The sequence below is a fragment of the Fundulus heteroclitus genome, chromosome 22 (genome assembly GCF_011125445.2).
Source record: "Fundulus heteroclitus isolate FHET01 chromosome 22, MU-UCD_Fhet_4.1, whole genome shotgun sequence".
NCBI lineage: Eukaryota > Metazoa > Chordata > Actinopteri > Cyprinodontiformes > Fundulidae > Fundulus > Fundulus heteroclitus.
The window spans coordinates 12547191-12573978 of record NC_046382.1 but is presented as its reverse complement, the minus strand read 5'-3'; the positions used below and the strand labels follow the sequence as shown (position 1 = coordinate 12573978).

Below are 26788 nucleotides of genomic sequence, written 5' to 3'. Positions count from 1 at the left end.
CTAAACGAGCATAACATTATGACCACCTGCCTTATTGGTTGTTGTTCCCCTTTTGCTGCCAAAGCAACCCTGACCCACGGAACCAAGGATTCATCAAGACCCTTGAAGCTATGCTGTTATCTGGATGCTTGCATTATCTAAGGCCTCTAAGTCATGAGCTGGGGCCTTAATGGATTGGATTTGTTGGTCAAGCTCATCCCATTTTCACTTTGTGACAGGGCTCATTATCCTACTGAATATGGCCACAGGATTGAGGGAATACCGTTTATATGAAGAAAGTACTATGATCTGAACAGTGAAGTGATTACAGTCAGAGATCCTCTGCAGGAGCAAGCCGGAGTAAACCTGGTAATGAAGGGAGTTGGCTTTTCACTCCAGATGTGTGTCAGGCAGGACGGCAGAGGCCTGATCAGAGTCCAGGCAACAGGCTTGGGTCATGCACGGTGGAGCTGAGACGGGCAGACAGAAACAGAGGCAAGGCAAAACTCGTGGGTTAAGGTACAAATCCAGGTTGCGGTCCAGAAATCAGAAGCGCTCTAGATGCCAAGGCAATTCAGGGAAATCCTGAACACAAGAACAAGACCTGGATGTGGTGATCTCGTAAAATGAAACGCTGGACATTGAGCTTTCATACCGACATGATCAGGCAATCCCTAGATGGAAAGAAAAAATCACAAGATGCTGATGTGATGAAAAGTAAATCTGTCCTCACACAGTAGTACTGTACATTTTCCCCTTTCATCCCATTTCTTTATGCAACATGTTTAACAGGAGCACACACCAGGTCTTGAAGTTTCAGAAAAATGGGCTTAATTTCTTCCCGTTTAGGTCCATATAGAAGTCATTCGTAGAAGCAGTGATGTATAAGGCAAGATAAGAAAAAGCAACAGCAGCTTTAATCAAAGTAGTAAATGAAAGCAAAGGATGCATTACACTTTCATTTTTTTTATTAATCATTTTTCGATAAAGGGACAAAATGGGCATGTGAACAGGATTATGCAGACATCTGCCAGAAAACACAGACAGTGGTATTCCCAATACAACTGAACAGAGACCCCAAACAAGTACAACAGAAATCATAGAGCTTGTTTTGTCCAATGACCACTGGCCACCATTAGAAAAGAAAACATAATAATAAAATTATAGAATAACCAAATCAAAAGAATAAAATAAAAACAAACCAAAAATAAAAACATATGACTCCATTCCATGTCTCTGTTTAAAACAGAGCGTATAGGTAATAATAAATAGTAGCTCCCATTGTAAAAGATAAAGTTCATGTTCAAGTTACAACAAACAGCTCTCAGAACAGGAATAGAAAAGGCTGATAACAAAATATTCCGCATTGCCATTTACAAAAAAAAGTCTCAACTGAAGCAGGCTACTCCACATCCCCCTGGTCATTTTTAAATATGCTTTGCATATGAAAGTATATTCACCCAATCTAAATATAAAGCACCATTTAGTATTTGGCAATGGAAAAGAAAATGCAAAAACATTTTATCTCTTTTTAAACGTATTTATTTTAACCTTTTTTTTTTTTAAAGTAATCCATGTACTGCATATTAAGTTTTTTTTTTTTTTTTATCTTTAGATTTTTTTTTTCTTCCTCTCATCTTGATGTTGGAATGTTGTCAGGTGGGAGAGGTGAGAGAGACAGAAGCACACAACAGAACAGGCCAACGTCAGCTTTCAGTACTGCATACAGGTATGGCAGCAGTGAGGATTAAGAAGTGCGAACAAAAAAAAAAAAAAAAAAAAAAAAAAAAAAAGAAGAAGATATGTACAAACACCTCTGTGGACAGCAGGAACCCAAGCAGCAGCCATCTGATGGCCTGCGACGCCTCCCAATGCCACACGCTTTAGCTGCTATTTTATGGGATGTATTTTTTTTTTTATCGTTTTATTTTATTTCTTTAGACATACAAATAATTCGCACTATATTATCCTGCCAAATTAAAAAAATATACCGTGGCAGCTTGGGATTTTTTTTTTCCACTACCAAAACAGGTATGGCAAATACCTTTAGAGAGAACAAGCAACAGTTAAAAATACGAGCCTCAATATAAATACTATAGTGCCTACTCTAAGTGAACATTGAATTCAAATACAATTCTAGAAATACAGAAAAAGTAGACCATAAATGTGTTTAAGTATAGGAACCGACATGACTGTGCATTTTCCTATATTTTAAGTTCTTTATTATATATTCATATATAATCTTAATCCTTTCCCCAATGCAAATTGTATTTCAACCTGAAGAGCCGTGAAGAACCAAGGCAAAAAAAAAAAAAGGAAAAAAAAGTGAAAACACAAAGTTGTTGTTATTTTTTTTTCAAATTTTCTGAAATGTTTCACCTCATATATACTGTGACGGGAGAGTTGAACAGCATCAAGATGCAGTAACGAAACAAACATTTCCCCCCCGTAAAATATAGTGTAATTTAGTTTGCAAAAAAAAAAAAAAAAAACTTTTTATGCCCATTTCTGAAGGACAAGTTTCACAAAAACAGAGTCTTGTGGCGTGAGCAACAAGATCGGAGTGTCTGTTGTGCAGGCAGCAACTTGCTCAGATGATGATAAATCACAACTTGTTTAAAGAAGCTGGGTGTTAATTAAGCCAGAAGAAGTGCATTTAGTTTGCTACTGTGTAGGAGCAGTGGTTAGTTAGGCTGAGAGTAAGTTCTTGGGTGTCCAGCGTTATCAAACGGTGAAGGGTGAAATAGCGAGGATACAGAGTTCAGGGATGATGAAGCTGTTAGCAACAGATTTTGTGCGTCTTTTTTTTGTTTTGTTTTTTTCACTGCTTGTAACAAGAGGATCTTCATCATCTGACAGCATTACAAAGATTTTCCCCTTCGGTGTAAACTTGTAAACTGGGAAAACTGAAACAGTGCACTTCATGTCAAACAAATCCAGCTTGTAGACTCAATCCATGTACCGTCTCTGCATGGATGTGGGACAATGCACATTTAGTGCTTTTACATTGAACAGCATGAATGACACAGATTAAATGAAAACCTCTTTTGGGTTTAAAAAAAAAAATCAACAGGAAACAAATCAAACAGTAACGCGCCCTGCATTAACCTACATCGCCTCTCAAAAGTGTGCGCACCCCTCTCAAAATGCCAGGTTTTCGTGATCGCCGCCATTCTGAAAAATGTTTCCTTAATATTTTTCCACCTATGATGTACAAGTACAAGCCATTTAATGTGACACATATCCCATTCAGTTCCACTGAAAAATAAACAAGTCTGGAGAGGAAATGTATAAAATGAACAAGGTTCAACAACCGGGTAACATATGTTTGCACGCCCTTAAACTTAACTTCAACTTTGTTGAAGCAGCTTCTTGTCTTATAAGGTACAATCCGGAAATTATTTAAGTGGATCTGATTAACTGCGGGAAAAAGCTCAACTGGCCCCGTTTAAGTTTTTTTTGACATTTTCTTATTTTTTATACTTTGGCTAAAGCCATAGTTTGTAGAGATGTGACAAAGGCTTCAAAAGGATCTCATTGTACAAATGCATCATTCAGCCGAGTGGACCAATAGGATCCAGAGGATTGTACTGTATCTGCTCACCATAACAGGGTAAAGACACTCCTCGTTAATTTGAAAAATTAGGGGACAAAGGAAAATTACAAAAACTGCAGCATTCACCAAAAAAGGATGGAGATAAAAGATAAGAATTGGTCTAGGGAGTCTGGCACGAGGCCTACAGCAACACTGAAGGAGCTGCAGTACTCTTTCTGCCAAGTGCTGGTTGTGTTCTGCATGTGACAAAAATCAACCATTTTCTCCAAATGTCTAGAGTAAAGAGTTGGGTTGTTGGGAAGAAAAAACCCTTTTCTATCAAATAAAACATCCAGGCCTGGCTAAAGTCTTCAAAAAGCTTGCTGGAGAATGGTCCAAACATTGAACACTTAACATTACTAAAAAAAAAAAACAAAAAAAAAAACACTGGGAAGCATAAATACGAACAGTTCTGAATGCCAGCCAATGTTGACTCAAACACTTCAGGTGTCTGGTAAAAGGGTGAAGATTAAGAGATAATTCATTTTTAGCATCACAGTAAGTCCAAGCATGCAAATCAACAAAAAAAAAAATGACTTAATGAAAATCCAGAGCTAAATTTCACAAATCTGGAGAGGGTTTATAATCTGAAACGTTTGAAGACTTTGTGCAACGTAAAGTTTGTAAATGTTGACTGTGGATATGGCGCGCTGGCAGACTCCAACCAAAGACTGAATGCTGAAATTCATTCAATTCAATTCAGAGGCTTAATGTCACATTACATGTTGAAAAGCAGTAAATTAAATTATGGCGTTCGCATTTTTTTTAAAATCCTAAAGGCCCGACATTTCAGCGGGACTGTGCACACTTTTGAGAGCCACTGTATGCATATTGATTAACCTTAAAACGTTTCTCGAGAGCCCTAAAACACATATATTTTTTGCAAATCTCTGTTTCTCTGCAGATGACCCTGTTCTGATTCTAGAATTGTAAAGTGAAAAACATTGCCTCGGATCCCGTAACGCGTACATAGCTTCCAGTTCTGTTTAGCTTTCTATCTGTCTAGCTTGTATCTTTTTTTTTTTTTTCCACCCCTCGTAAGTAAAGTTAGCTTCAATTTGAGCTCAAATATTACTTTATGCATTGTTCCACACACTGACATGCTGAAGCAGCGTTGTAGGTTTGTGCTAACGCAGACATCTGACACTCTGCTGCTCGTCCCTCGTGTTCAGGATTGTACATCTCATCACAGATTACCTTTCTCTCAAAAGCTCCTCCATACCAAAAACAAAACTACAAATAATTCAGATATACACAATACTGCTTGTACCATGCTTGCCATGAAATTCCCAACTATAGATAGCCTATGTGTAATAGGTAGCTAAATGATGATTCCGATCATCATGAGTTGTCCATTTGAGCCATCAGGTTCTTGATTCAAGGACCTCATCCTGGGTGTTCTAACTCGTTTAGCTTCATCTAGTGTGACCCCAAACTTAAACCAGATAAGATTATGGCCAATGCAGTTTTGAGATATCAAAGGCACTCTTCCTTTTTCCTCCAAATGATAGTACAAATTGAGTTCTTAGCACACTTTTTGTCTTTTTGAAAGAAATTTCAGGGCTGTCGTCATTTTCAGTTTAGTAGTCGAGCCAAACACATGATTCTTTTTTTTCTTCTTCTTCTTCTTTTAAACCCTGTGTGAACATGGCATCTTTTAGAAAGAGCGGGATAAGTGCATTTCCAGGGTCGTAAAAAGAGGGTCAAGTAAAAGACTGTTCACTTTCCATGTTACAAAACAAAGCTGTACATGATATGTGTTACAGAATGTATGCAGCATGGATGTATATTTCATTTCTTTTTTTTTTCTTTTTGAAGAATAAAAAGAAAATAACTGAATGAGAGAAAAACAGCAACACATTTACTCAACAACTAACCAACCAGGGACAAATTCTTTTCTTTTTTTTTTCTTTTCTTTTTTGATTAGCAAAAAACATACTATGCATGCTGACTAAGTCTTAAAAATGGAGAAAAAAAAGAAAACTCAATAAAAGGAAATAGTACACAACATGTAAATTATTGCACAAGAGAAAGGCTCGAAGTTTTGCGTCAATGCAAGAGTATTGCCCCGATACAGATCATGCATTCGATGGGTAATGGAAACAAGGTGTGCTGGTGCAGAGCACATGGTCTTAGGCTTCCACCAGGTCAGTGAAAGGGGAGTGTTGGGATTGGGGCAAATCTACAAGAGGGCAAGGAATAAACACTTGACTGTTGGCGACCCAGTTGCGAGGGAAAAAAGGTCTCATTGTTCTGCCTTCTACTCTGACTTTATTTCGGTACTCAAGGGACGGTCACTGTGCCATTTTTTCATGTGTTTCTCCAAGGTGCTGTAAACACTGAAGGGCATTTGACAAATTTCACACTTGTACACATCTTTGCCCACCTGACCATGGGTCTTCATGTGGCGAGTAAGTTTGGAGCTCTGGGCACACGCATAATTGCACAGCTCACACTTGTAAGGTCTCTCTCCCGTGTGGCTGCGCCGGTGTACTGTCAGGTTACTGCAGTTCTTGAAAACCTTGCCACAGAATTCACAAGTGTCACTTCTGCGTCCGTCCTTGGAACTGGGTCTGCCAGGACCCCCGAGGTGGGGGGTGCTGCCCCCGCTGCCTGTCCCACTGCGGCCTGACATTCCTCCATCCAGTTCTCCTGGAGGGGTCGAGAAACGCAGGCTGCCATTCTCTGACGAGTGCTCGGATGATGATGCAAAAGGCGATTGTCTGGAATCCCCAAAGTTGAGAAAGGGGTCCTTGAGTTGTCGAGAGGCAGCGTAGCCAGCCAGCCATTGAGAGTAGACGTTTTCCGTATTAGGGATTGTGGGAGTAGGTAGGTCAAATTCTTTCTCCAGTTTTATGCGTTTTGAGAAGGGACTAAGTGGACTGGGGCTGCCCAGAAGCAGTTTCTTTGAGAGGCCGATTGAAGAAGATTCATTAGGGGACACCCCTCGCCCATTTACAGTCGAAACAGTGCCTTCCTGTACACGTTCTGTCTCCAACACAGAGTCTCCATCACACATGTCCCGACTGTGGTGAAGGTCTCTGCTGAGATGGTGGTGCAGGTGGTTCTTCTGGGCCATGGCGTTCCGCTTGTGTGCGTTAAGGGCCTCACTGAAATGCTGCATGCTGGCGGCCAGACCCATTCCCTGCATGACCTCTGGCAGTGAGCGAGGGATAGACACCTCATCGGCCACCCCGCCCAGTCGACTTCCAATACTGCTGCTGTTTTCATGCTGCCGAGCTGCTTCCAAGTTCAGTCCAAAGTGATACCTGTTGTTTCGCTTTGGTGGCCTTTCCCCATTCTGCACTTCCTCCTCCTCTCCTTCTTCCTCTTCTTCCTCCTCCTCTTCCTCCTCCTCCTCTTCTTCTTCTTCCTCCTCCTCTTCCTCTTCTTCCTCCTCTCCATTTTCTCGTAACATGCGATCGTTTTCGCTTTTCAGCTTGGCCACCACCGATTTAAGGGCGTTGCTTGCACTGCCTAAATGCTCACTAGTGCCAGGCTCTGGGGACGAGGCTAATGATAGACCATCTTCTGATTTGCCTGTATTTGGCGAGGACGATTTGTGCATGTGCGTCTTCATATGTCGTTTCAGTTTGCTGGCCTGTGTGCAAGCGTGATCGCACAAGTGACATTTGTACGGCTTTTCTCCTGTGTGGCTGCGCCGATGCACAATTAAATTACTCTGGAACTTGAAGGCTTTGCCACAAAACTCACAACACTTTGATTTCAACTGGGTGCTGGAGGAAGAAGCTGGTCCTGCTGCAGGGAGAGGGGCTGGAGGAGTGGTTTGTGAGCCCACAGGCGACTGCATCGAGCCTTGTAGTGGTGGTGGAGTAGCAAGATATGGTGGTTTGCTACCCCCTGCACCCCCTGCACCTCCGTTTCCTCCCGTCTGGAATGGCTGCAGTAAGCGCTGCATGGGGCTTGGCCGGCTGGGTGATAGCGGGGGAGTAGATCCTGAGGTGTTACCCGCCAGTTCCCTTAGACGCCTTGAGAAGTCCATTGTCGGAGGTGGGTCTAGAGGCAGAGGAGGATTAAGGCGCAGCACCCTGTCAAAGGCACTCGGGTGGTGGGCGGCCAGCGCCAGCTCCTCTGGGCTCAGGTGGTGGGGATCCAGATGGTTTCGTGGAGGGGGGCTGAAAAGAGGCGGTGTTGGGGGAAAACGCTGATGATGGCCCCCAGGAATGGCTGAGCCAATGGCTCCTCCTGCTCCAACACTGTCCCTTCCCCCTGAGCCCGAGCCAGGGATGCGGAGGAGGTTGAAAGGGCTTGCATCAGGCGGCAAATGGAGGCCGTGAAGAGGAGGCTGAGAGGGGCAGTCGGCACCACCACCAAGGGAAGAAGGCCCGCCCATGCGTGGGGTGAGAGGACTACCGTGCTCACTTTCCAGGTAGATTCGAAAGCCATGGGAGTTCTGAGCATGCTGCAGCAGGAACCAGGCGCTCCCATACGACTGCTTACATGTTGTGCAGGTGTACGTGGTTGGCTCCTCCTTACCTGTGGGGACAGAGACAAAAAAGAATTTACAAACATGTTGACTATTTGTTTAACGCTGCTTTGTGAGACAGCCTAGTCAGAAGAATCGTCTGAAGTTCTTTCATCCCTTTAATACAAAAAAAAGAAATGCTGGACTTTAGGCCTAGATGTGTTTAAAAGTGGTTGGCACATGGTGTTGAGGGCTTTGCAAACACAACAGCGGCTCTTATTGAGGTCATGCCCCACATGAGTAGCATGTGAGAAGAACTGTGTGTATCGCTTTTTCTCCCAGACTGCTTTGGGACATAATTTCTCCCTTTAGACTGACTGAGAGTCCTCCATTGTCAGCAGGAGAACAAAGATGCAGGCTATCCCTGTGGACCGCTACTTCTTACTGATCTACCAAAGCAGACACGTTGTTGAAATCACACACACACAAAAACACACACACACACACACACAAATCCCCGGGAGAGACAACAAATGCAAAAAAAACTTTATGTTACTAAGTTTTTACCAAACAACCATAAGTAATATAGCATACCCGATAAAACAGCATTTTCAAAACTCACAATTAATATAGAAAAATATTGAAAGATATCATTATACACTCGAACTGAGATCCATAATCAGGCCATATGCCTTTAATCCAAATATTACAGTACACACATATGCTCAATAACACATGCAAATCAGTAACCTCGGCTGCCTGAGGAAGGTAAAACTGCAGCAGTGTGAAACCTTTTAGGCCCCAGATGAAGAGGATATCTGACTCTCTCAGTGTGCCTCAGAGCTTTTTTTTTTCCCCTCATCGAGCCATGCACACTTGCTTTGAGAAGGCGATGAGAGGAACATTTAAAACAATAATTGCTTTTGTAGGGGCATCGGGAACGATGACCTGTGGTGCGACCCGCAACGCGTGTCTAATCTCATTAGTGGACGGAATGGATGGCCATTGGCTCGTTTATGAGATTAGATGGCAAACGAACCCCCCGTCGCCACCGTTCAGAGAGGACTTCTGCTAAGCGCGTAATGAAAAAGCACATCAAAAGCAAAAAGAGACAATTTTACCAAAGTCTGAGAAAAAGATCTTATTAAAATATTTGTTCGGCTTGTTTCTATGAAGGAGGATCACTATGGAATTGCTGCTTTATCTGTTGGTTCCTTTTTAAAAAGAATAGCCAAGAAAATGAAATTGATTCATCTTCAAGCTGTTTTATGTGTGAGTACAGACACTGAATAATTGTCGCATAGTGTCTATTATACTGATTTGTGATTTCTTTTTCAGAATATTTAAAGATGCACACACACAATTCTGTAGTGAATTAACCAAAAGCATTTAAGACAAGAAAAAGTGTGTGCTAATAAGAGGCGGATATATATAAACTGATAATATATGACTTTATTTGTTAAGTTTACAGTAATCATGTTAATATAAACTAGATATTAATCTAGTTAGATGAGGGTCTAGTGTGTCGGGCGTTTCTATGTCTGGTGTAAGATTCTTCTCTTCAACTTTTTTTTTTAAACACAGAAATGTTTAATGTAAAACACTGTGTGGCTTTTCACATGTGAATGAATGTATAGATAGATAAAAAATTGGTGTAAATATACTACATAAAAAATGAAGTTAACTTGAGTTCTTTGCAAAGGATCTTAACCAGAAATATGATTTGAGACCTTGGGGAGGAGAGGTTTTGTTTATATTTTGCATCTTTTCCCCTCGCGTTGACTTGCTCTTATCACAACACACTTTTTCCACAGCAGCTAATTCATTTAGCCACATTTTTAATTAGAATTTAGATTTACAAACTAAATAGTGAGTTTTTCAAGCGCTGAGTAGTATTCTAATATGAAGAAAAAAAACTGAATTGGTTAGAGTTAAAATATGCTGGTCATAATACAACAGTTTTATGACCAGCCCATTTCTAAATTTGTTCAATACCGTTGTCAAATATCATTAAATGTTAATTTGATGACAATTTATAGGTTAATTCCGAGTGACCAGTTGATTTATATTAGTAATTTGGTTCAAAAAGTTAAAATCATATTTAAGATTCACCACAAAAAGCAAAATACAAGTGTTTGTTCTGCAAATGTTGAGGATCATGGCTGACAGCTGATGAAAATCTAAAATTCAGTTCCTCTAAAAAACAGACTTTTAGTAATGTGTTAGTATAATTTACAGTATTCAATTTGTAATACTGAAATATCATTATACTTCAAAGGATGTCCAGGGATGCTTGGTCAGGATTTTGTCTGAGCAAATGTTCAACCCTTTTCTCCTTCGCTCAGGTAGGATATTTCGGACGTTATCTCGGTGGGGTGTCTTACCACATGAATGCCACACTCATAACCCAGGTCCTGGATACGTCTGTGTGGGGTGTCTCTGCAGCCCTCATTCCAGCTGCAATCTATAGCTTTGAATCTCCCTGAAACACTTGAATAGATTTTACTTCACAATCCTCTCACGACTGCAACTATGCCTTTTCCTTGTGCGCCACGCTTTCACTCCACTGTACTTTTCATTTACATGCCTGGATACAACCCTCTTTGCACTGCTAGCTTCTTTAGCGATGATCTGTTGTGTTGTGGCCTACCCGTCTTGTATATGGTGTCAAGTCAAGTCATTTTCTCATTTTCAAAGAAACAACATTTTGGGGGTTTATTAGCTGTAAGTCATGATCATCAAAAAGGACATAATTAGACGCTTCAAATATAGCTCTATGTTTTCAATGACCCTATATAAAAAAGGTTTTCATAACCTGAAATACTATGATAATATTATGATATTCAGGTCTATTGAGACCGACACCATTCAAGATGTACAAAAAAAACTAAACAAAACTATTTCACATATTTCACAACCGTGCAACTCATGAGCTAGACTCGATGCTCAGTCCGGAATCTACGCTGACTGAAGCTGTAAGGTTAATGGATGTTGGAGTAGGCGACTGCTCCACTCTGTCTCCCTGTAATATACTCCCATCAGCCACTTCATTAGGCAAACTCTTCACCACTCCAAGATAAAAAAAAATAAAATAAAAAATGAAGTGAGAAAGCAGAAGATGAAGACAGATGGAGTCAAAGAAAGGCAAAGACAGAAATGAGACGGCGGTAATTCCTCTGGATTAAGTTTCAATAAAGGTGACAAATAACTCTAGCAACTCGAAAGTTTGAGCTTAGCCTGCAGATAGATGGAGATGGCCAAAAAAAAAAAAAGGAGGGGAGAAAGGAGGGGAGGGCAGATGGGGTAGATAATAGCATCCGGTTCTTTACCTGGGGTAAATGTCAGTGCTTCTGAGGCACTAGTGAGGCTCTAGAGAACACACGCAAGCACTGTTTCAGAAATGTCCTAACACTCAATACCTGCCATGCTACAGTGACAAGCACAGGCATTAAGCCCTATTAAGCCAAGGGCATTGCCTGGACACTTATGTGGTGCTAGATGGAGGAGGAAGCCAGTAAGGCAGCCTGGTTCAGGTTTCAGAGCTCCTCTATGTGTGTGTGTGTGTGTGTGTGTGTGTGTGTGTGTGTGTGTGTGTGTGTGTGTGTGTGTGTGTGTGTGTGTGTGTGTGTGTGTGTGTGTGCGTGTGTGTGTGTGTCTGCAGCAGCAAGGATCCCCTGGCTCCTGACTCCTTCAATCCCTCTCCGAAGGAAATGTAGCACTTTGGCTGTCCGAGAGGCTGAAATAAAGCTTGCACACCACGCTGAGGACACCGAGTACGCGCCTCGCAAAAATAGATTTATTACGGCCAGAATTCACGGGATGCATCTCCACCGGCAAATTATAGCAAAATTATGGATTCATTCAATTACGGTTTCAAATTACCTTTCAACTATGTCACCTCGGCAGCAGCAACAATAAAATTAACAGAGCTAATAGAATAAGGCCATAAATAGTCAGTAAAATAAAAGCAGGCTATTAAAGGGCAATCTATATTTTGTTTTGCTTGTTCAATTCGTGACTCCACATGTCCCTGGAAATCCAAACGCATCCCCTCTGTGTGGAAAAACTTGCTTAGATCCATCAGATCATAACACATTTACTTAGTTTTCTTTTTTTTTTTTCTCCTTTTAAAATTAATTTACCTTGGAACGTCAGCTTGAAAAGCTGTCTGTTCCCCAGCCAGTCATTCTGTTCTATAAATTAGCTGGATTGCCACCATTATTCCTCTCCAACCAGCTGGGAGACAGAAACCAATGCCAGGTCTTGGCTACCAGATAGGACAGTCCTGCGACTATCATATTGGCCTCTCCGCTGTCTCAGTCAGGGTTCTTTCTCCTGAAAATTGTTCTCTCCTTTTCTGTGTTTTCATTTTCTTATTCTTTCTCTTCATCAGACATTACAGCAATGTAACATCTCTACAACAGGATTGCGTGAGACGTCTTGGAGAGTCTGGAATTTCAAATCCACTTTCCGGCTTTCAGGAAACAAAGTTCGTATTCACGTCCAGGCATCAACATGAACCTCTGGTCACCTTGTGGTTCATGGTATCAAAGTAAATCAAGATTTAAATAGATAGAAATCAAGACCCCTAAACCTTTTAGTTAGATGTGCCGAAAAAAAGTCGTAGCCAGAATGTCCAGCAACATGTAGATTAAGGCAGCGCTGCCCCTCCTCCACCCGTTGCTGCACTCAGTCAGTCAGCTGGCTGAACGCAGTGTGCAGTTTCCTCTTGCTCGCAAGAAAGACAAATTTTGCCATTATTATTTAATGTAAATATTTATGTTCACAAGAAATGCGGACAGGCATGGTGTGAAAACGGAATGAGCGCCATCCATCGCTCTCACTAAGCCAACACTGAACTAAAACTACTGCTGGCAGGCTGCAAGCAGCATCTGTACAGCAGCAGACTCCAGGCTGGCTACCTGAGCAAGAAGCCCGACTATTTAAGGCGCTAATATGAGCTTGTTGTTCTCAGTTTGCCTTTAATCTTACATCCATGGTACCAGACCGTTGCAGAATAAATATGCTACCATAAGAAAAGAGGGGCTTAGGTTTAGTTTTGGGTCACCAACTTCAGTACAAAAGCAGGAAGAAAATGTAAAGTTTGCATGTCATAGCTCTTCCATGCTGTTCCTAAAGCCAGAGGAAGTTACTTTGAAGAAAGGAAACTTTAAGCTAAGAAATATAATGTGTTATAATTATAGCCAAAGCTTGTTCTAATAACTGGCTCTTTGTTATTTAATCACGCTTATATTGTTGGAAATCATACCAATAAAGCCATTATCTTTTTTTTCTTTTCTTTTTACAAAATTTATGACCTGCAATATAGTTATTAGAGGTATAGTTATTTCATTTAGCTCAAATCATAATGACAAATAAAACATTTCACTCGAAGAAACACTATTTTCTGTATTTCTCTGTGAAATGCCGTTGCTGACATCCGTTCCTGTGTGATATTTGTCTGAAGTGATTTTGTCCTCTGTCATGTATTATTCTGTTCTAATTGTAAAACAATATAAGTGAAAAGCAACTATTATAGCTAACAAACCAGATATTAAAGCACAAAGTGACAAAAACTGAAATGAGCAACACAGAACGTTCTTAGACCCTTCCAAAAAAAGATAGTACATGTGTTTATCAAGCAAAATGTAGTGATTTAACACTAAAATATTGCCCAGGTGTAATAATGTGCTTTCTTCAACCCTTTATTATCTGTGTTGTCATAATCTACATGCATTCCAGTCATACATAGAACTGCAGATAAGTATTCTTTTTTGTATCCAAGTATTACACATTTTTAAGTGTTGTGTTTCAAAAATATGGCAAAATAAATAATACTTATAAAGATTCTGTGATAAAACATTCTGGCTATGATGAACCATTAAAATGCAACTTTTGCTGCTCTTTACGGTGTTGTTACTCTCACAAAACACACAACTGCTGTCATATGAGAATTGTTTTGCTCCTGATTTAAGCTTCTTTTATGTCTTTATATATTTTATGTTTTAGTTTTAGTTGTACGATTTCAAACACCCCAGGCTTTATAAAAAAAAAAAAAAAAAAAAAAACAATGCCGCTGTGAAGGTGAATTAAAAACTCAGCTGGAGGTCAAAATTAAAAGAAAACTATTACAAGATCTGGGAAGAAAACAAATAGAAACCCATTCCATAAACCCTACTGTCATCTTTTAATGGCAGTGCATTTGTCTAATTACTATTTTGACTCCCTGAACTGATGGAAGAGAGTTAAATCCCCCACCCTGAAAACTTGCTTTGCCGTCCAGCGATAAAGGATCTGCAGAGTCCTTCTCTTCTTCGATTTACTCTCCCTCTATGTTCAAGCGTTCCTCCTAACTGGACGGCAAACAATTGGACTGCTAACAGCGGCAGCTGGTGTCCTGTCCGCTCGCTGAGGAGAGTGACGCCATCGAATTACAACAACGAGGATAGCTAGAAACCCACCAATGCTCCACTTGGAGGGAAACCAGCCTCTATTACTGGCTAGATCAAAGCAACTTCCTCAAATACGGCCATTTTATGAAAAATATGACAGCATGCAAAGCGGTAGACGATAACAACCAAGCAGCACTGAATATGACAAAGGAGAAAAGACCAAATTCCTCACTTTGCCGGCGTTCAGTCTGTGCTTCTTTGATGACTGAAGCGGCTTCTGTTGAGCTGAGCTCACCTGACTGTGGTGTATTACTGCACCGTGCACATGGCCCGGGGGGGTTGGTTAAACATTCATTCACACCCCCATCAATAAGATATTCATAAACACTTTCCAGGGACTTGCTTATTAATGGTAGCTCTTTAAGAGTAAATGTATTGATTGGTTTGAGACAGGTTAGAGAAACGGACGCCAAGCGCTTCAACGTGGCTTTAAAATGTGGACAGTTGAAATGGGAAGACTTTGGCTTTTCCACAGCCCTCTGCAGCCCGCGAGATATTAAATCGTTTTTTTTGTCTCTCTCATCAATGCATTGTCGCAGCGACTAATATAAGGTCGTAGTTCTGTTGAGCCGTGTGTTCCTTTGGCTCTCTGCGGTGATGACTTTATGGGAATATAAACAAATAAAAGCTATGACTGCTATATATTATCTATTCTAAAGTGCTCCTTTGTTTTTTTTTTATCTATTCCTTTTCTCTCTGGCCTGCTTCAGCTGCAGGCTGCTGGGGGTATCTCACACGGGGTGGGTTTCTAAGTGGTCCACTGTCACTGTAGAGAAATATCAGCTTTGTATCCCTGGGTTGCTCTGTAATGATTAAAATTACATCCATCTAACTTGAATTTGAGCTTGAATTTAAAAAAGAAAATTGGACTGAATCGGATTCTATATAACAATATAGGATTCTGACCTGCTTGTTTTGCCTTATGAATCAGGACAATCTATTGTAAACATTAACTGAATTAAATCAATCACTTTGTAGATTTATTTTGAAAAAATTACATAAAATTATTCTAAACTTTACTGTCCCTCTTATCAAACATCATCTTAAACTTTTTAAGTTTAGCTTGTGACTCTGCTGTCGTTGTCAATCAGAGAATGATCCCTCTGAACAGATCCATGGTCCTATTTTTATCTCTTTTTTTCTTTGAATAGTTGCAGGGAGGACTCTAAACCTACACCAATGGATGTGTATCTATGCCTAAACCCAAGTAGAGATCTAAAAACGTGATTTAAACCAGGCCACGTCTGTGCAATCATAAAGAATTGCATAAACTGTCAAGAACATCTTGATGTCGTTATAAAAACAGGACCCCTGTTTTGTTACTGCAACAGAATGCAAAGAAAGGAGAGAAAAAAAAACATATTTTTATCTTCAAAAAAGAACGCGGTTCGGTCAGCGGTGGATTTGTCAGATTTACAGACTTTTAATCAACGGGAACATCAACACTACTGTCACCACGGTAAACCCCCGAGCTGAACTTAAATCGGCTTCAAAAAAAAAAAAAAAAACTTTAGAAAAACGAGTATCCGGGAAGAAAAGAACTTTGAGCACATTCGGATTACTATAGACAACAATGAATGATCGAGCCGGTCTGATTGCACGCTGCGTACGCGCACAGAGGTGCGCGTGGATGTGTGTGTCTGCGTGGAGCTGCTGCAAGTCCAGGGTGATGAGCAAGAATATCAATACGGAGCGTGTGTGTGTGTGTGTGTGTGTGTGTGTGTGTGTGTGTGTTATATCAATACCTTATGTGTCTGTGTTTTGAACCCCTGCTGTGTTACAGACTGTGCTATTTGCAACTCTCTCACCAATCTACTGATGAGCGTGTGTGTGTGTGTGTGTGTGTGTGTGTGTGTGTGTGTGTGTGTGTGTGTGTGTGTGTGTGTGTGTGTGTGTGTGTGTGTGTGTGTGTGTGTGTTGGCCAACCAACCATTACAGCTGTCGTGGGACAATCTCTCCCTTTTTTTTTTCTCCTCCCTTTGCGGTTCTCACAAATACACAAGCTCTGTCACACGAGCAGTTTTGTCTTCTTTAAAGTCTGTCCTAATGACACGGCTTGGCCCCTTAAACTATGTTTGTAAATGTAATCAAACAGCTCGGCCTTTAAGGAAGGATCCAAGAGCGCTGCTGCAGTGATGCTCTGTAGCCTCTACGTGTGTGTGTGTGTGCATGAGTGTGTGTTTGTGTGAGTTCATTTGGGGGGGGGGGACCGGTAGTCATGATGGCAGGGACAGCATTCACTTAACCCCAAACCGCCATGGTGAAATTACAGAGCATCCAAATTACAGCACTTATGCGAACATAGAGAGTGGGAGAGCAGAGTCTGTCCTGACATGCGAACACGCACGCTTGACACGCACGTCCACACGGCGAACACGCGCACACACGGTGCACGTGAGCCCGGTGACTCAGCACGAGGACCGGCGCTGAACCACAAAGGAAGGAACTTTGTTTCGGCTCATTTTTTTATTGCAGATCGCCGCTCTTAATCACTGTTTAAGCAGCTGGGTCGTTTCGTTGTAACTACTGCTGCAGCAGTCAGATAGACGTTTGATTAGTCAGCCTGGGAGTCTGAATCAACTGGTCACTGGGTCTGTACATTAAAACTCATCAAGCTGTGGTACACACAGTCAGTCCTGAACAACAGCAGTGTGTGTGTTAGGGATGTAATGAGATCCTGCCATGATGACAAAGTTATCATTATGCCTCAAATATGAATGTTTATGGTCTCAGCATTGTTGTTATCCTTGTTATTTTGAAGTGGGAAAGCAGTTCTTGACTTGGACTGCTGAGCTGACAGAGTCAGTCAACAAACATGGCCGACAAACTCTCGTTTATATCATTTGCGTGGCAGCATTCTGGGAATGCGATGATAAATTCAAGTCAAGAGAAGAGAAGATAAACCATGCTGCGATTTCAACTCCAAGCCTTGACGAGATTTGAAGCCTAAGAATCCGGATTTTGGCATTTTCACAAATAAGAGTTACGGTTTCCTGGATTACCCACTAAGGGCTTTGCAATCAGCGTAGAATGATCCCAACGGGTTTAGTTTTTCATGCTTGTCTCATTCTAAGGCACCAAAAAAAAAAAAAAAAAAAAAAAAAAAAGTATTGAAAATTCTCTTTTTTGCATTTTATAAACAGAAGATACGTCTCATTGATCTCAAACTGCATTCCAATTACCTCTGCTCGGTGCAGAATTATCCAGTTCAAGTTTGATGAGTTAAAGTATTTCAGACGTCGAAGCAGAAATGAAACGGCTGTGGTCCAGATTCATTAAAACTGCGCACTAGTCCTTTAGCGTAACACAGCCAGAAGGCTTCAAAGCCGACGCTAACGTTAGCATCATTAGTGGCTAATGCTTGGCCAGTTGTGGTGCTCTCAGACTGTTTGGAAACCGTTCATATTTTGTCTGTCACTGTGTTACAAATCCTTTCTTTCTACAGAGTACACCGCTCAGCCACACGGATGATTTAACCGTGGTGGAAGCTTCGTCTGTGTTTATGTAACCGACTGTTGTCAGCCAGTCCAATGCGGTGCAGTCAAATCCATCACACACACACACACACAACTGTAAAACAACTTAGGGACTGCTTCCTTACAACATATACAGGGTGTAAAGTTTATACAACTCAGCAAGTTATCCAAAATAATGGTCTAAACCAACAGCAAACATATCAGCTACAGACACAAGTCGCCTTAATGAAAAAACATAATGTGGCTTTTCATCTGCCAAGATTTGGACGCTTTGGAAAATAGAAACTTTGTCAAGCAAGGCAAGGATATCTTGTAAGTACCGTCAGCTGCTAACGAGACTAAGGTGTGCGTCTGGTTTAAAGCTTCCGATCAGCACTAAACTAAAATGCTGATTGTAGTTTAAGATCTAACATATTCTCACTGATCAGAGAGTCTTTAAAACTAAACTTGAGATCCAATAAATATTTGTTGCTTTTGTGAAAATACTAACAGGGAGCGTTTTCAATGCGCATTAGGGCTGCTTTACAATTAGAAAAGCATCAATGAATTTAAATATAAGGACAAGTCAAACCTGGACTGGGACATTATATGCTAATTAACAATTTATTTATTTTTTTTTTAATCTGAAAACACAAAATAAATTGCAAACATTTTGCTTAATTCTTGTGAACCTGATATTGAGTATCGTCGTGTCTCTTGAGTTGCATGTATTTCTATTCCCCCAGCATGTATAGATGCATTCATTTGGTCTACTTAGGGGCTCGTTCTTTTTATTTATACATTTTTTTTTATCTCCAGTGGTGAAATGGCAAAAGCCTGGGTACAAGGCCCAACCCACAGACCCACACCCATACCTAAGGGCAATTTACAGTCTTATTTTAGGCTTGTTTTGGACTGTGGGAAGAGACCGGAGTGCCCGGAGAAATAACACACATGCACAGAGAGAACAGCAAACTCCAGCCAAAATCAAAGAGCCGCTGTACCGGCATGCCTTCCCGCATTATGACAGACCTGCTGAATCAGTTTAGTGACGCATCAGATTTTAGAGCCATGTGTTCTGAGCACTGAGTCATTGCAAGTTCAGAGGTCTGACTTGTGATGACGGAAAGCCTTCCAGCTCATCATTCCACAGGAGCATGCCATCACTGTCACTTGCACGTCTTTAACAAAGAATACGGTTTCTAAAGGATTCCAAGTTTCACTTCATGAACAAGTTTCCCCACATGCGATGCGAGTTTCTTAGACGCTGACCCCGACAGGGCAAAGGGCCCAAAATGGTACCAAACCTACGAAGATCCTACGAGAATCTCTACCTTCAGCGAACTGCAACGCAGTGGATCTCCTCTGCGTTGCAGTTTCCTCGCCAACCTTAGCGATTGATACACAGAAAACTCCGTCAGCGTTCTTTCCGTTCTGACCAGAACAACGTTATTTGTTTCGTTTTTGTCCGGAAAACACGCACGCACACAGTCGTGGACCCGTACATCTTAAATCCCTGATAAGACAAGAACACGTGCCGAGAGGAAGCAGATTCTCTTCAGTGCCACAGAGGTTTAGAGGTTGTTGGTCACCACACACACACACACACACACACACACACACACACACACACACACACACACATACACACACACACACATACACACACTCACAGACATTACAACACGGATCCGCACCAAGCAGTGTGGTATTGAGTGATTTGCAGGGAACAGCAACAGCTGCCAAGCAGGACAATATAGTCATCAGTGTTTGTGTACGAGTGTGCGAGTGTCCACAGTGGGAGCGTCCACAGTGGGAGATCACTCTGAGCCGAGCAAACACCTCAGCTGGCCGGAGGCCCACACACACACGCGTGCGTAGCACACACACACACGCGCGCACACACACTTACAACATAAACACCGGGCTTTGCTTCCTCTCTTCAGCTAATCCCCGCCCCACCCAGTTGGTTTCATACCTCCGTCTGTTCGTCCACACTGAGTACAGGTGGCTTGTCCTCACTCCGACTCCCTGTTTCTCTCCAATCGCCACACCCCTCCTTTTCTCCATCTTTCTTTTTTAACCATTCTCGCTCAGTTCTTGACTTCTCTTCAACAAAGCAACAAAAAAAAAAGGAAAAAAGATGGAGACAGTGCGGATAACTTCCTGTGAGGGATGTGGGGGGAAAAGGAGAGCCCAATGAAGGCACTGAATCACCAAAGCCCCAAACCCAGCCGCCCACACATGCGCGCCTTTACGGCAAAATGCGAACGAGCTGCGACTCGACCAAAGAAGCCGCGCTGTTGCCAAAAGAACCTTTACTTGGCCTGTTCTCCTGCCTTCATCTCACCGCTGCACCAGGTCCTTCCACCCTGTCCTCCCAGGACGGCAGCATTCTCTCTTTAATTGTACTCATCCGACAAGGCCAATCAATAGAGGACATATTTAATACAACTGTGAGACCATAAGCAATCAGCAATAACAATAGCTTTTGCCTGTGGTGAAAGAAGAAAGAAAAGAAGGAAGGAGGGGAAATATAAGCCATCCTGCTTTTAACACGAACAGCCTCCCACAATCTCCCAGTAAGACCTTGGAGAGAAACGCTATAAACTGCAACGAGAACACAGGAATTCAAGATTCTTCTTTCTCTCTCTCTCTCTCTCTCTGGTAAGAGAAGGCTTTAACTTCAAGGGGGTCTCGGGTGGATTTCGGCGGCTCTTTAAAGCGTTCGATTTTAGCACACGGTCCACAAGAGGATTGCAGGATGGACTGAAGCAACTTTTGGCAGACATAATAAATAATTATATCAAGTAGTTATTTTCAGAGTTGAGTGTGATAAACCGCTAACAGACCGAGGGGAAGGGGAGAAAAAGATGCCTTTCGTGCCAATAATAAAAGCAACGTGACATACTTTATACTGTACATCGCTTGTTCTCTACTGAACCATTATTATTTAAAAAAAAAAAAAGCCAAACTTGCTCAGTTAACACACAAAAAAGTAGATTTATACATGCGGCACATTTATTGGCACTCCTGTTAAATTAAAAAATAACTTTCTTAATTAAATCAGCAGTGAAACAACCCCACCTTTTAAGTTTTTAGGAATGCCTAATTAGTTAGCCATGCATTTTATCGCTGATCTGGGGTGTAAGTATGACGCCTGTTTCTGTGGACTCACTTTGGCCAGGACCGATATTTATTTTGTTGCAACATACAAGTGAGAACGATGGTAAGCAAAGGGGAAAATATCTCCAAAGCTCACTATTACAGACCTGCACCAAATGGTGCCAGACAAAAAAGCATTTTCTGTCCTATAATCATAAAGGCAGGCATGGGGAGTTTGCTAACTGCTACTAGAAGTGTAACATTTGGTCAGATGAGACAAAGATCAAGCTTGTCAGGAAGAAACACCGCCGTTGGGTTTGGTATCATACATCGTTCCATTAATACAATATGGAGGAAAAATTAGCTCGCCCGCTGTAAAGTACGGCTAAAAAGACCTTTGATGCTGTGGGCCTGACGTTTGTAGAAACAAGGTTAAAAAGTAGGGAACATTTTTTAAATGCTTCAGTAGCCAGAGATTGGTAGGGGTACCATTAATGAGCATAGCTTTGATAGAACAAAAATATAAATTTTTATTTAAATGTACATTTTTATTAATTTTTCAGTGTCTGACTGTGCCAATAAATTCTGCCAGCAGCGTAAAAAGGTCGAGGTTTGCTTTACTTTTGTCCTTTTTCAGTCAAGATTTTTTTTTTTCCACTGATCTGTGTCTTACCGAATCAAAAAGCTTCAAGATAAAGTGTGTCCCCCCCCCCCCACACACACACACACACACACACATACACACACATCCATGCCCCCGTTAACAGCCTTGTCTGCTTAACAAAAAGTGCGGGCTTGATTCATTAGAGCTGCAGTCACTACACCCTGAGAGTTTTATCGATCACCCCCCGGTGCTTTCTGCAGGCGGGAGGAGAAGGAACAAAAAAGGAGCTGAGGAATGAGACAGTTGGAAAAAACAGAGGCGGAAGGTGGGGGGGGTGGAAAATAAGTGAGAGGCAGGCTGAATATATGGCTCAGTTAATGCAAAGCGAGCGGCTGTTTACCTGCCTCTTTAAATTCATCCGAGTGTGCAAAGTGAAGAAAAGCCCCAACCCCCCCCCCCCACCCCCCCATTTGTTAGAGGAGGAGACCCACAGCCCTCTCATACTCTGTCAACAGAAATATCCCAGCAGCATAGGCTAGTTTTCCTGCACTCTTCTCATATGTTTAACTGGTTAGGCCCGTGACCCGGTATGCTTTAAGCTCTAATAAACAGGACCAAAAGTTTGTTCGGTCAGTTGCTTCTTTCATTTGGTGTTGCAGAGCGATGTGTTGAAGAATACGACAGTCAAGTGTTTCTTCTTCTTATAGATATAAGAAGAAGAAACATAATAAGATATGTATGTATGTGTATTTTATATGTGTCTCCTTCTTATAGATATAAGAAGAAACCTAATAAGATATGTATATATGTGTATTTTATATATTTCTTCTTCTTATAGATATAAGAAGAAACATAATAAGATATGTATATATGTGTATTTTATATGTTTGTTCTTATTATAGATGTAATAAGAAGAAACATATAAAATATGTATATACGTGCATTTTATGTTTCTTCTTCTTATAGATATAAGAAGAAGAAACATAATAAGATATGTATATACATGTATTTTATATGTTTCTTCTTATTATAGCTGTAATAAGAAGAAACATATAAAATATGTATATACGTGCATTTTATGTGTTTCTTCTTCTTATAGATGTAAGAAGAAGAAACATAATAAGATATGTATATATGTGTATTTTATATGTTTCTTCTTCTTATAGATATAAGAAGAAGAAACATAATAAGATATGTATATACATGTATTTTATATGTTTGTTCTTATTATAGATGTAATAAGAAGAAACATATAAAATATGTATATACGTGCATTTTATGTGTTTCTTCTTCTTATAGATATAACAAGAAGAAACATATAATAAGATATGTATATATGTGTATTTTATGTTTGTTTGTTTTTAACTATAGCCTCAGGAAGAGATTAACTGCATTTTTTTTTTTAATTTTTTCACCTTTATTTATATTAGTCTTGTCGAGATCCACCATTTCATTTCTAGAAGACCCTGTTCACACTAACACACAACGCACAACTGATAAAGTAACACTAATGACAAGAGGAGTAACTGAAGCGGTACGAGTAACAGATGTCTATTGAACTTCTAACTAATTTGTTCGTTTTACTTACGCATGATTTTTATCTACTGCCTTATTTGTTCTATTTTCATATTTCCAGTCTAAATTTGCAATATAAAGTTAAAATCAGCAGTTTTCAACCCTTTTTTTTGGAACAGAACTTTAAGAAGAAGAAAATAAATATTGTAGCAAATTAAAGCCTAGGTGAAGAAAAATGTAAATACAATTTTGTAAAGATCGCACAATTCTTATTCCTCTTGTTTCCTCTAATTTTTCTCTCTATTTGGCAGCTCAGCATTTTCCTAAATTCCAAGTAGAAGGATTACAAAAATATTATTTAAAAAAAATTTACAAAGTTAGTTTGTGGAAATAAACCAAACAAATCTGTAAGCACTCAATATATATATATATATATATATTTTTTATGTTTTGTTTTGTTAGCCGGCTGGATTCAATGTTCACTTCTTGTTTGGTTGGGAGGACAGGGATCCATCCATCCATCCATCCATCCATCCATCCATCCATCCATCCATCCATCCATCCATCCATTTATCCATCAATAATGAATCCATTTCCGACTTATATGGTATCAAATTGGCTAGGCAGCATCTCCTGCTCTATCCTAAATTCACTCAGGAACAGGAGATGCAACATGGCTCTAGTGACACAATGTTATTTATATAAAAAATAAAATATGCATTTGAATGAGTTTGAAGAGTTTCGTCTACCTTTAAACTTTTCGTCCTGTTTTTTTTTTTTTTTGAAGGGGAGATAATATGCAGCAAAGAAAGGCGTTTTATTTTAGACAATAATGGAAGACAAAGGGTTCAGCAAAACAAATAAGTGGGACCCCAAATCTTTTCACTGCCGTTCCACTGTCTCCCCATCAAACCTTGTAAAATACAGAGTCGGCGAGCCTGTGAGCGGTCAGCATCCGCCTGAGCATATGGTCCAGACAGTGTTTGTGAACGATAAAAGGCCTCGCATTTGTGTGTGAAGTGGTATTCATTTCTGCGTACACAAACACACTGTGACACAAGCTTGGGGCCTCGCCAACAGCAGAAGACAAAAAAGCCAGTAAATAATTGAGAAGTGTGAAAAGCAATGAAAGGGGAGGGGGGGGGGGGTAGGAGGAAAGGGGGGCTAATGGGTGGGGCTACAACACGCCCAGCTTATTTGGAGGTGTATTTTTTTTTTTTTGTAGAAGATTCCCAAATTCTGAAAAAAGTATGTTTCAGCTTATCTTCCCATGTCGTAGGAATGATAGCGGACCGTGTTTTCCTTGTGTCTGACCATCGACTGTTCATCCGCGTGTGTGTGTGTCAGAGAGAGAAAGAGAGAGAGAGAGAGAGAGAGAGAGAGAAGTCTAGTTTGCATGTGTGTGAAAGAGGGATGGAGAGCCCAAAGATGCTCCATTAGTGATTTGGTAAGTGGTGTGGGGGGCCTGGCATTCCCATCAGGCTCAGTATGGCCTAAGTGCTGCACCTCACAGACTCCCAAACCTAAACCAAACCTCGCCCTTATGAGCCCAGCCTGGATGCAACCCACACCCCCCACCCCGTCCTCTCTCTCTCTCTCTCTCTCTCTCTCTCTCAACCAACTCTTATCCCACCTAGGACGGCCTAAAAGTGCCTCACAATCCAACACACACACACGCACATACGCACGCACAAACACTCATGGTCCACTAATGACCAAACCCAAACAGCTCCCAAACAACTCTGAAAAGCTATTAAGAGAGGGCATTTTGATGGGGAAGTGATTTTTTTTTTTTTTTATATGCCATTAAAAGCCATGGATAAAATGGGCATTCGCGTAAATACAGCCACAGGTCGGAAGGGGGATAGCCAAACAGGGATAATTGACAAACCATACGTTCCCCCGAGGTAAACTTGGAGGAGTGTCCACACTTTGCTTTCCATTCAGACCATCCGGTGGGTTCTTTGGTTTCCGTTGACTTTGTATAATATTTAAAATTTCGTGACTTTTTCAGAGATTTTTTATTTATTTTTTTACAAACACCCTGCTGATTTGTACAGTTGACTCCAAACATAATACAGCTTTGTCATGTAAAAAGCATAATTTTCTGTATTTTTATTGGGTTGTCATATAATTAAAAAGCACAAAATAGAAAACAATTAGGAAATGGGGGAAAAATGCATGGTTAATTTTTTATTTTACCATTTGTTTCCAGAGTCCCTTATAAATCTGTGGCCATATGCACAAAGAATTTTAGGAAGAATCCTAGAATTTCCTGAATTCTTAGATTTTTTCTTATAATGGCAGTGAAGAGGACTTTTAACGAGCCTAAACTTGTCTTAACAAGGGAAGATGGTGTAAACAGAGAGAGCTGATTGGCTGATCCACCACCTAAACAGTGGAGGATGTGAGCACATAAACTTCATAATCGTCCAATTATCAATACGCAGATAAGAAAAACTCTATCATCCCCATATAGGGAAATTCATTAGTTTCAGTGGAAGGACAGGTTAATGTAATTTTATTGATAAATAATAGGAAAAAATGTTGAGTAATCATAAATAAAAAGTGGAGAAATGTAAAAATAAACAGAGTGCAGAGGAATTTTTATAATATTTACAGAAAATGCTTTCAATATGAAACACTTTAGAAAAGTTTGAAAAAGCCGCAGAAATATATATACATAAAAACAGACTCTATTCAAGTTCAAAGAGGTGAGAAAGTATGTTCTGTATTACACATAATATCAGCAGCCTAAATGGTCATCTAACAGTTTTCTTTTGCGATGCCATCCCCTCTCTGACTGCTGCACAGAGCCACACGTTTCCAGGCTGGTGCGTAAAAAGCAGAGAAAAAGACGCATTGATCGGGGACAATGCATTTCAAAGTCCGCCTATTCGCAGTTTACCTTTCAATGCTCCTCTATTCTCCTACCAGGGCTGTGCGGGCAGAGTTGCTGCTCTTTCCGGTTCGGTTTTTATCCACCTTTTTTTGCTGCATTTTATGTCATTTTGCCAAAAACAACCGCTTTGTAGAAGCAGGGATCCCGGTAAAATGCTGACAGGTGAGTGTGCATTAATATCAAATAGATGGAGTAAAATGACCAGTAGGGTGAATAAACATAATAAAGCAGATCCAAATAATGATGAGGATGTAAATAAGGTGCGTTCGAACATTTTGATGCTGCCAAGGTTCATCACCATGACAGAGATTTCTTAATCCTGTCTGATCGGTTCATTTCTCTCCATTGTTTCCTAGGAGCGTACTCGTGTTGTTTTCTTTGTTTGTTTCTTGTATCGACCAATCACATCTCTTAGAAAACAGCGTCGCACCTTGCAACGGGGTCAACCACACCTCCTCGCTTTAGATAAACGTTTCTGTCATCTCCTTACCCGGAGTCGCTCTCAGCAGCGATCTAAATCACTCTTAAGCTAAGACTCCTTGGCAGGAATTTTTAGGCTAAGATAGAAGCTCTGTGAGAGGACTCTGAGGACCGTTGTGAATACGGGCCCTGGCTTTCACTGCAATTACAGCTGCAGGTCTTTTGGGCTATGTCTTCTACCTGCTTTGCACATCCAGAGAGTAAAATGTCTTGTCTGTTTTTTTTTGTTTTTTTTTCCTAATAAAAAGGTGAAGCTTAGTCAGATTTGATGCAGA

The 26788-nt window shown here is 40.7% G+C and overlaps 1 protein-coding gene across 1 annotated transcript in view; it reads right to left on the bottom strand.

Annotated features, from left to right (window-relative positions):
* Positions 1 to 929: 929 nt before the first annotated feature.
* LOC105934841 (B-cell lymphoma/leukemia 11A) overlaps positions 930 to 26788 on the bottom strand; it is a 65998-nt gene continuing 40139 nt past the window's right edge. The window contains exon 3 of the mRNA XM_036126789.1: positions 930 to 8071. Within this exon, the coding sequence (XP_035982682.1) occupies positions 5835 to 8071 (2237 nt within the window). The 3' untranslated portion in view covers positions 930 to 5834. The remainder of the gene's footprint in view (positions 8072 to 26788) is intronic.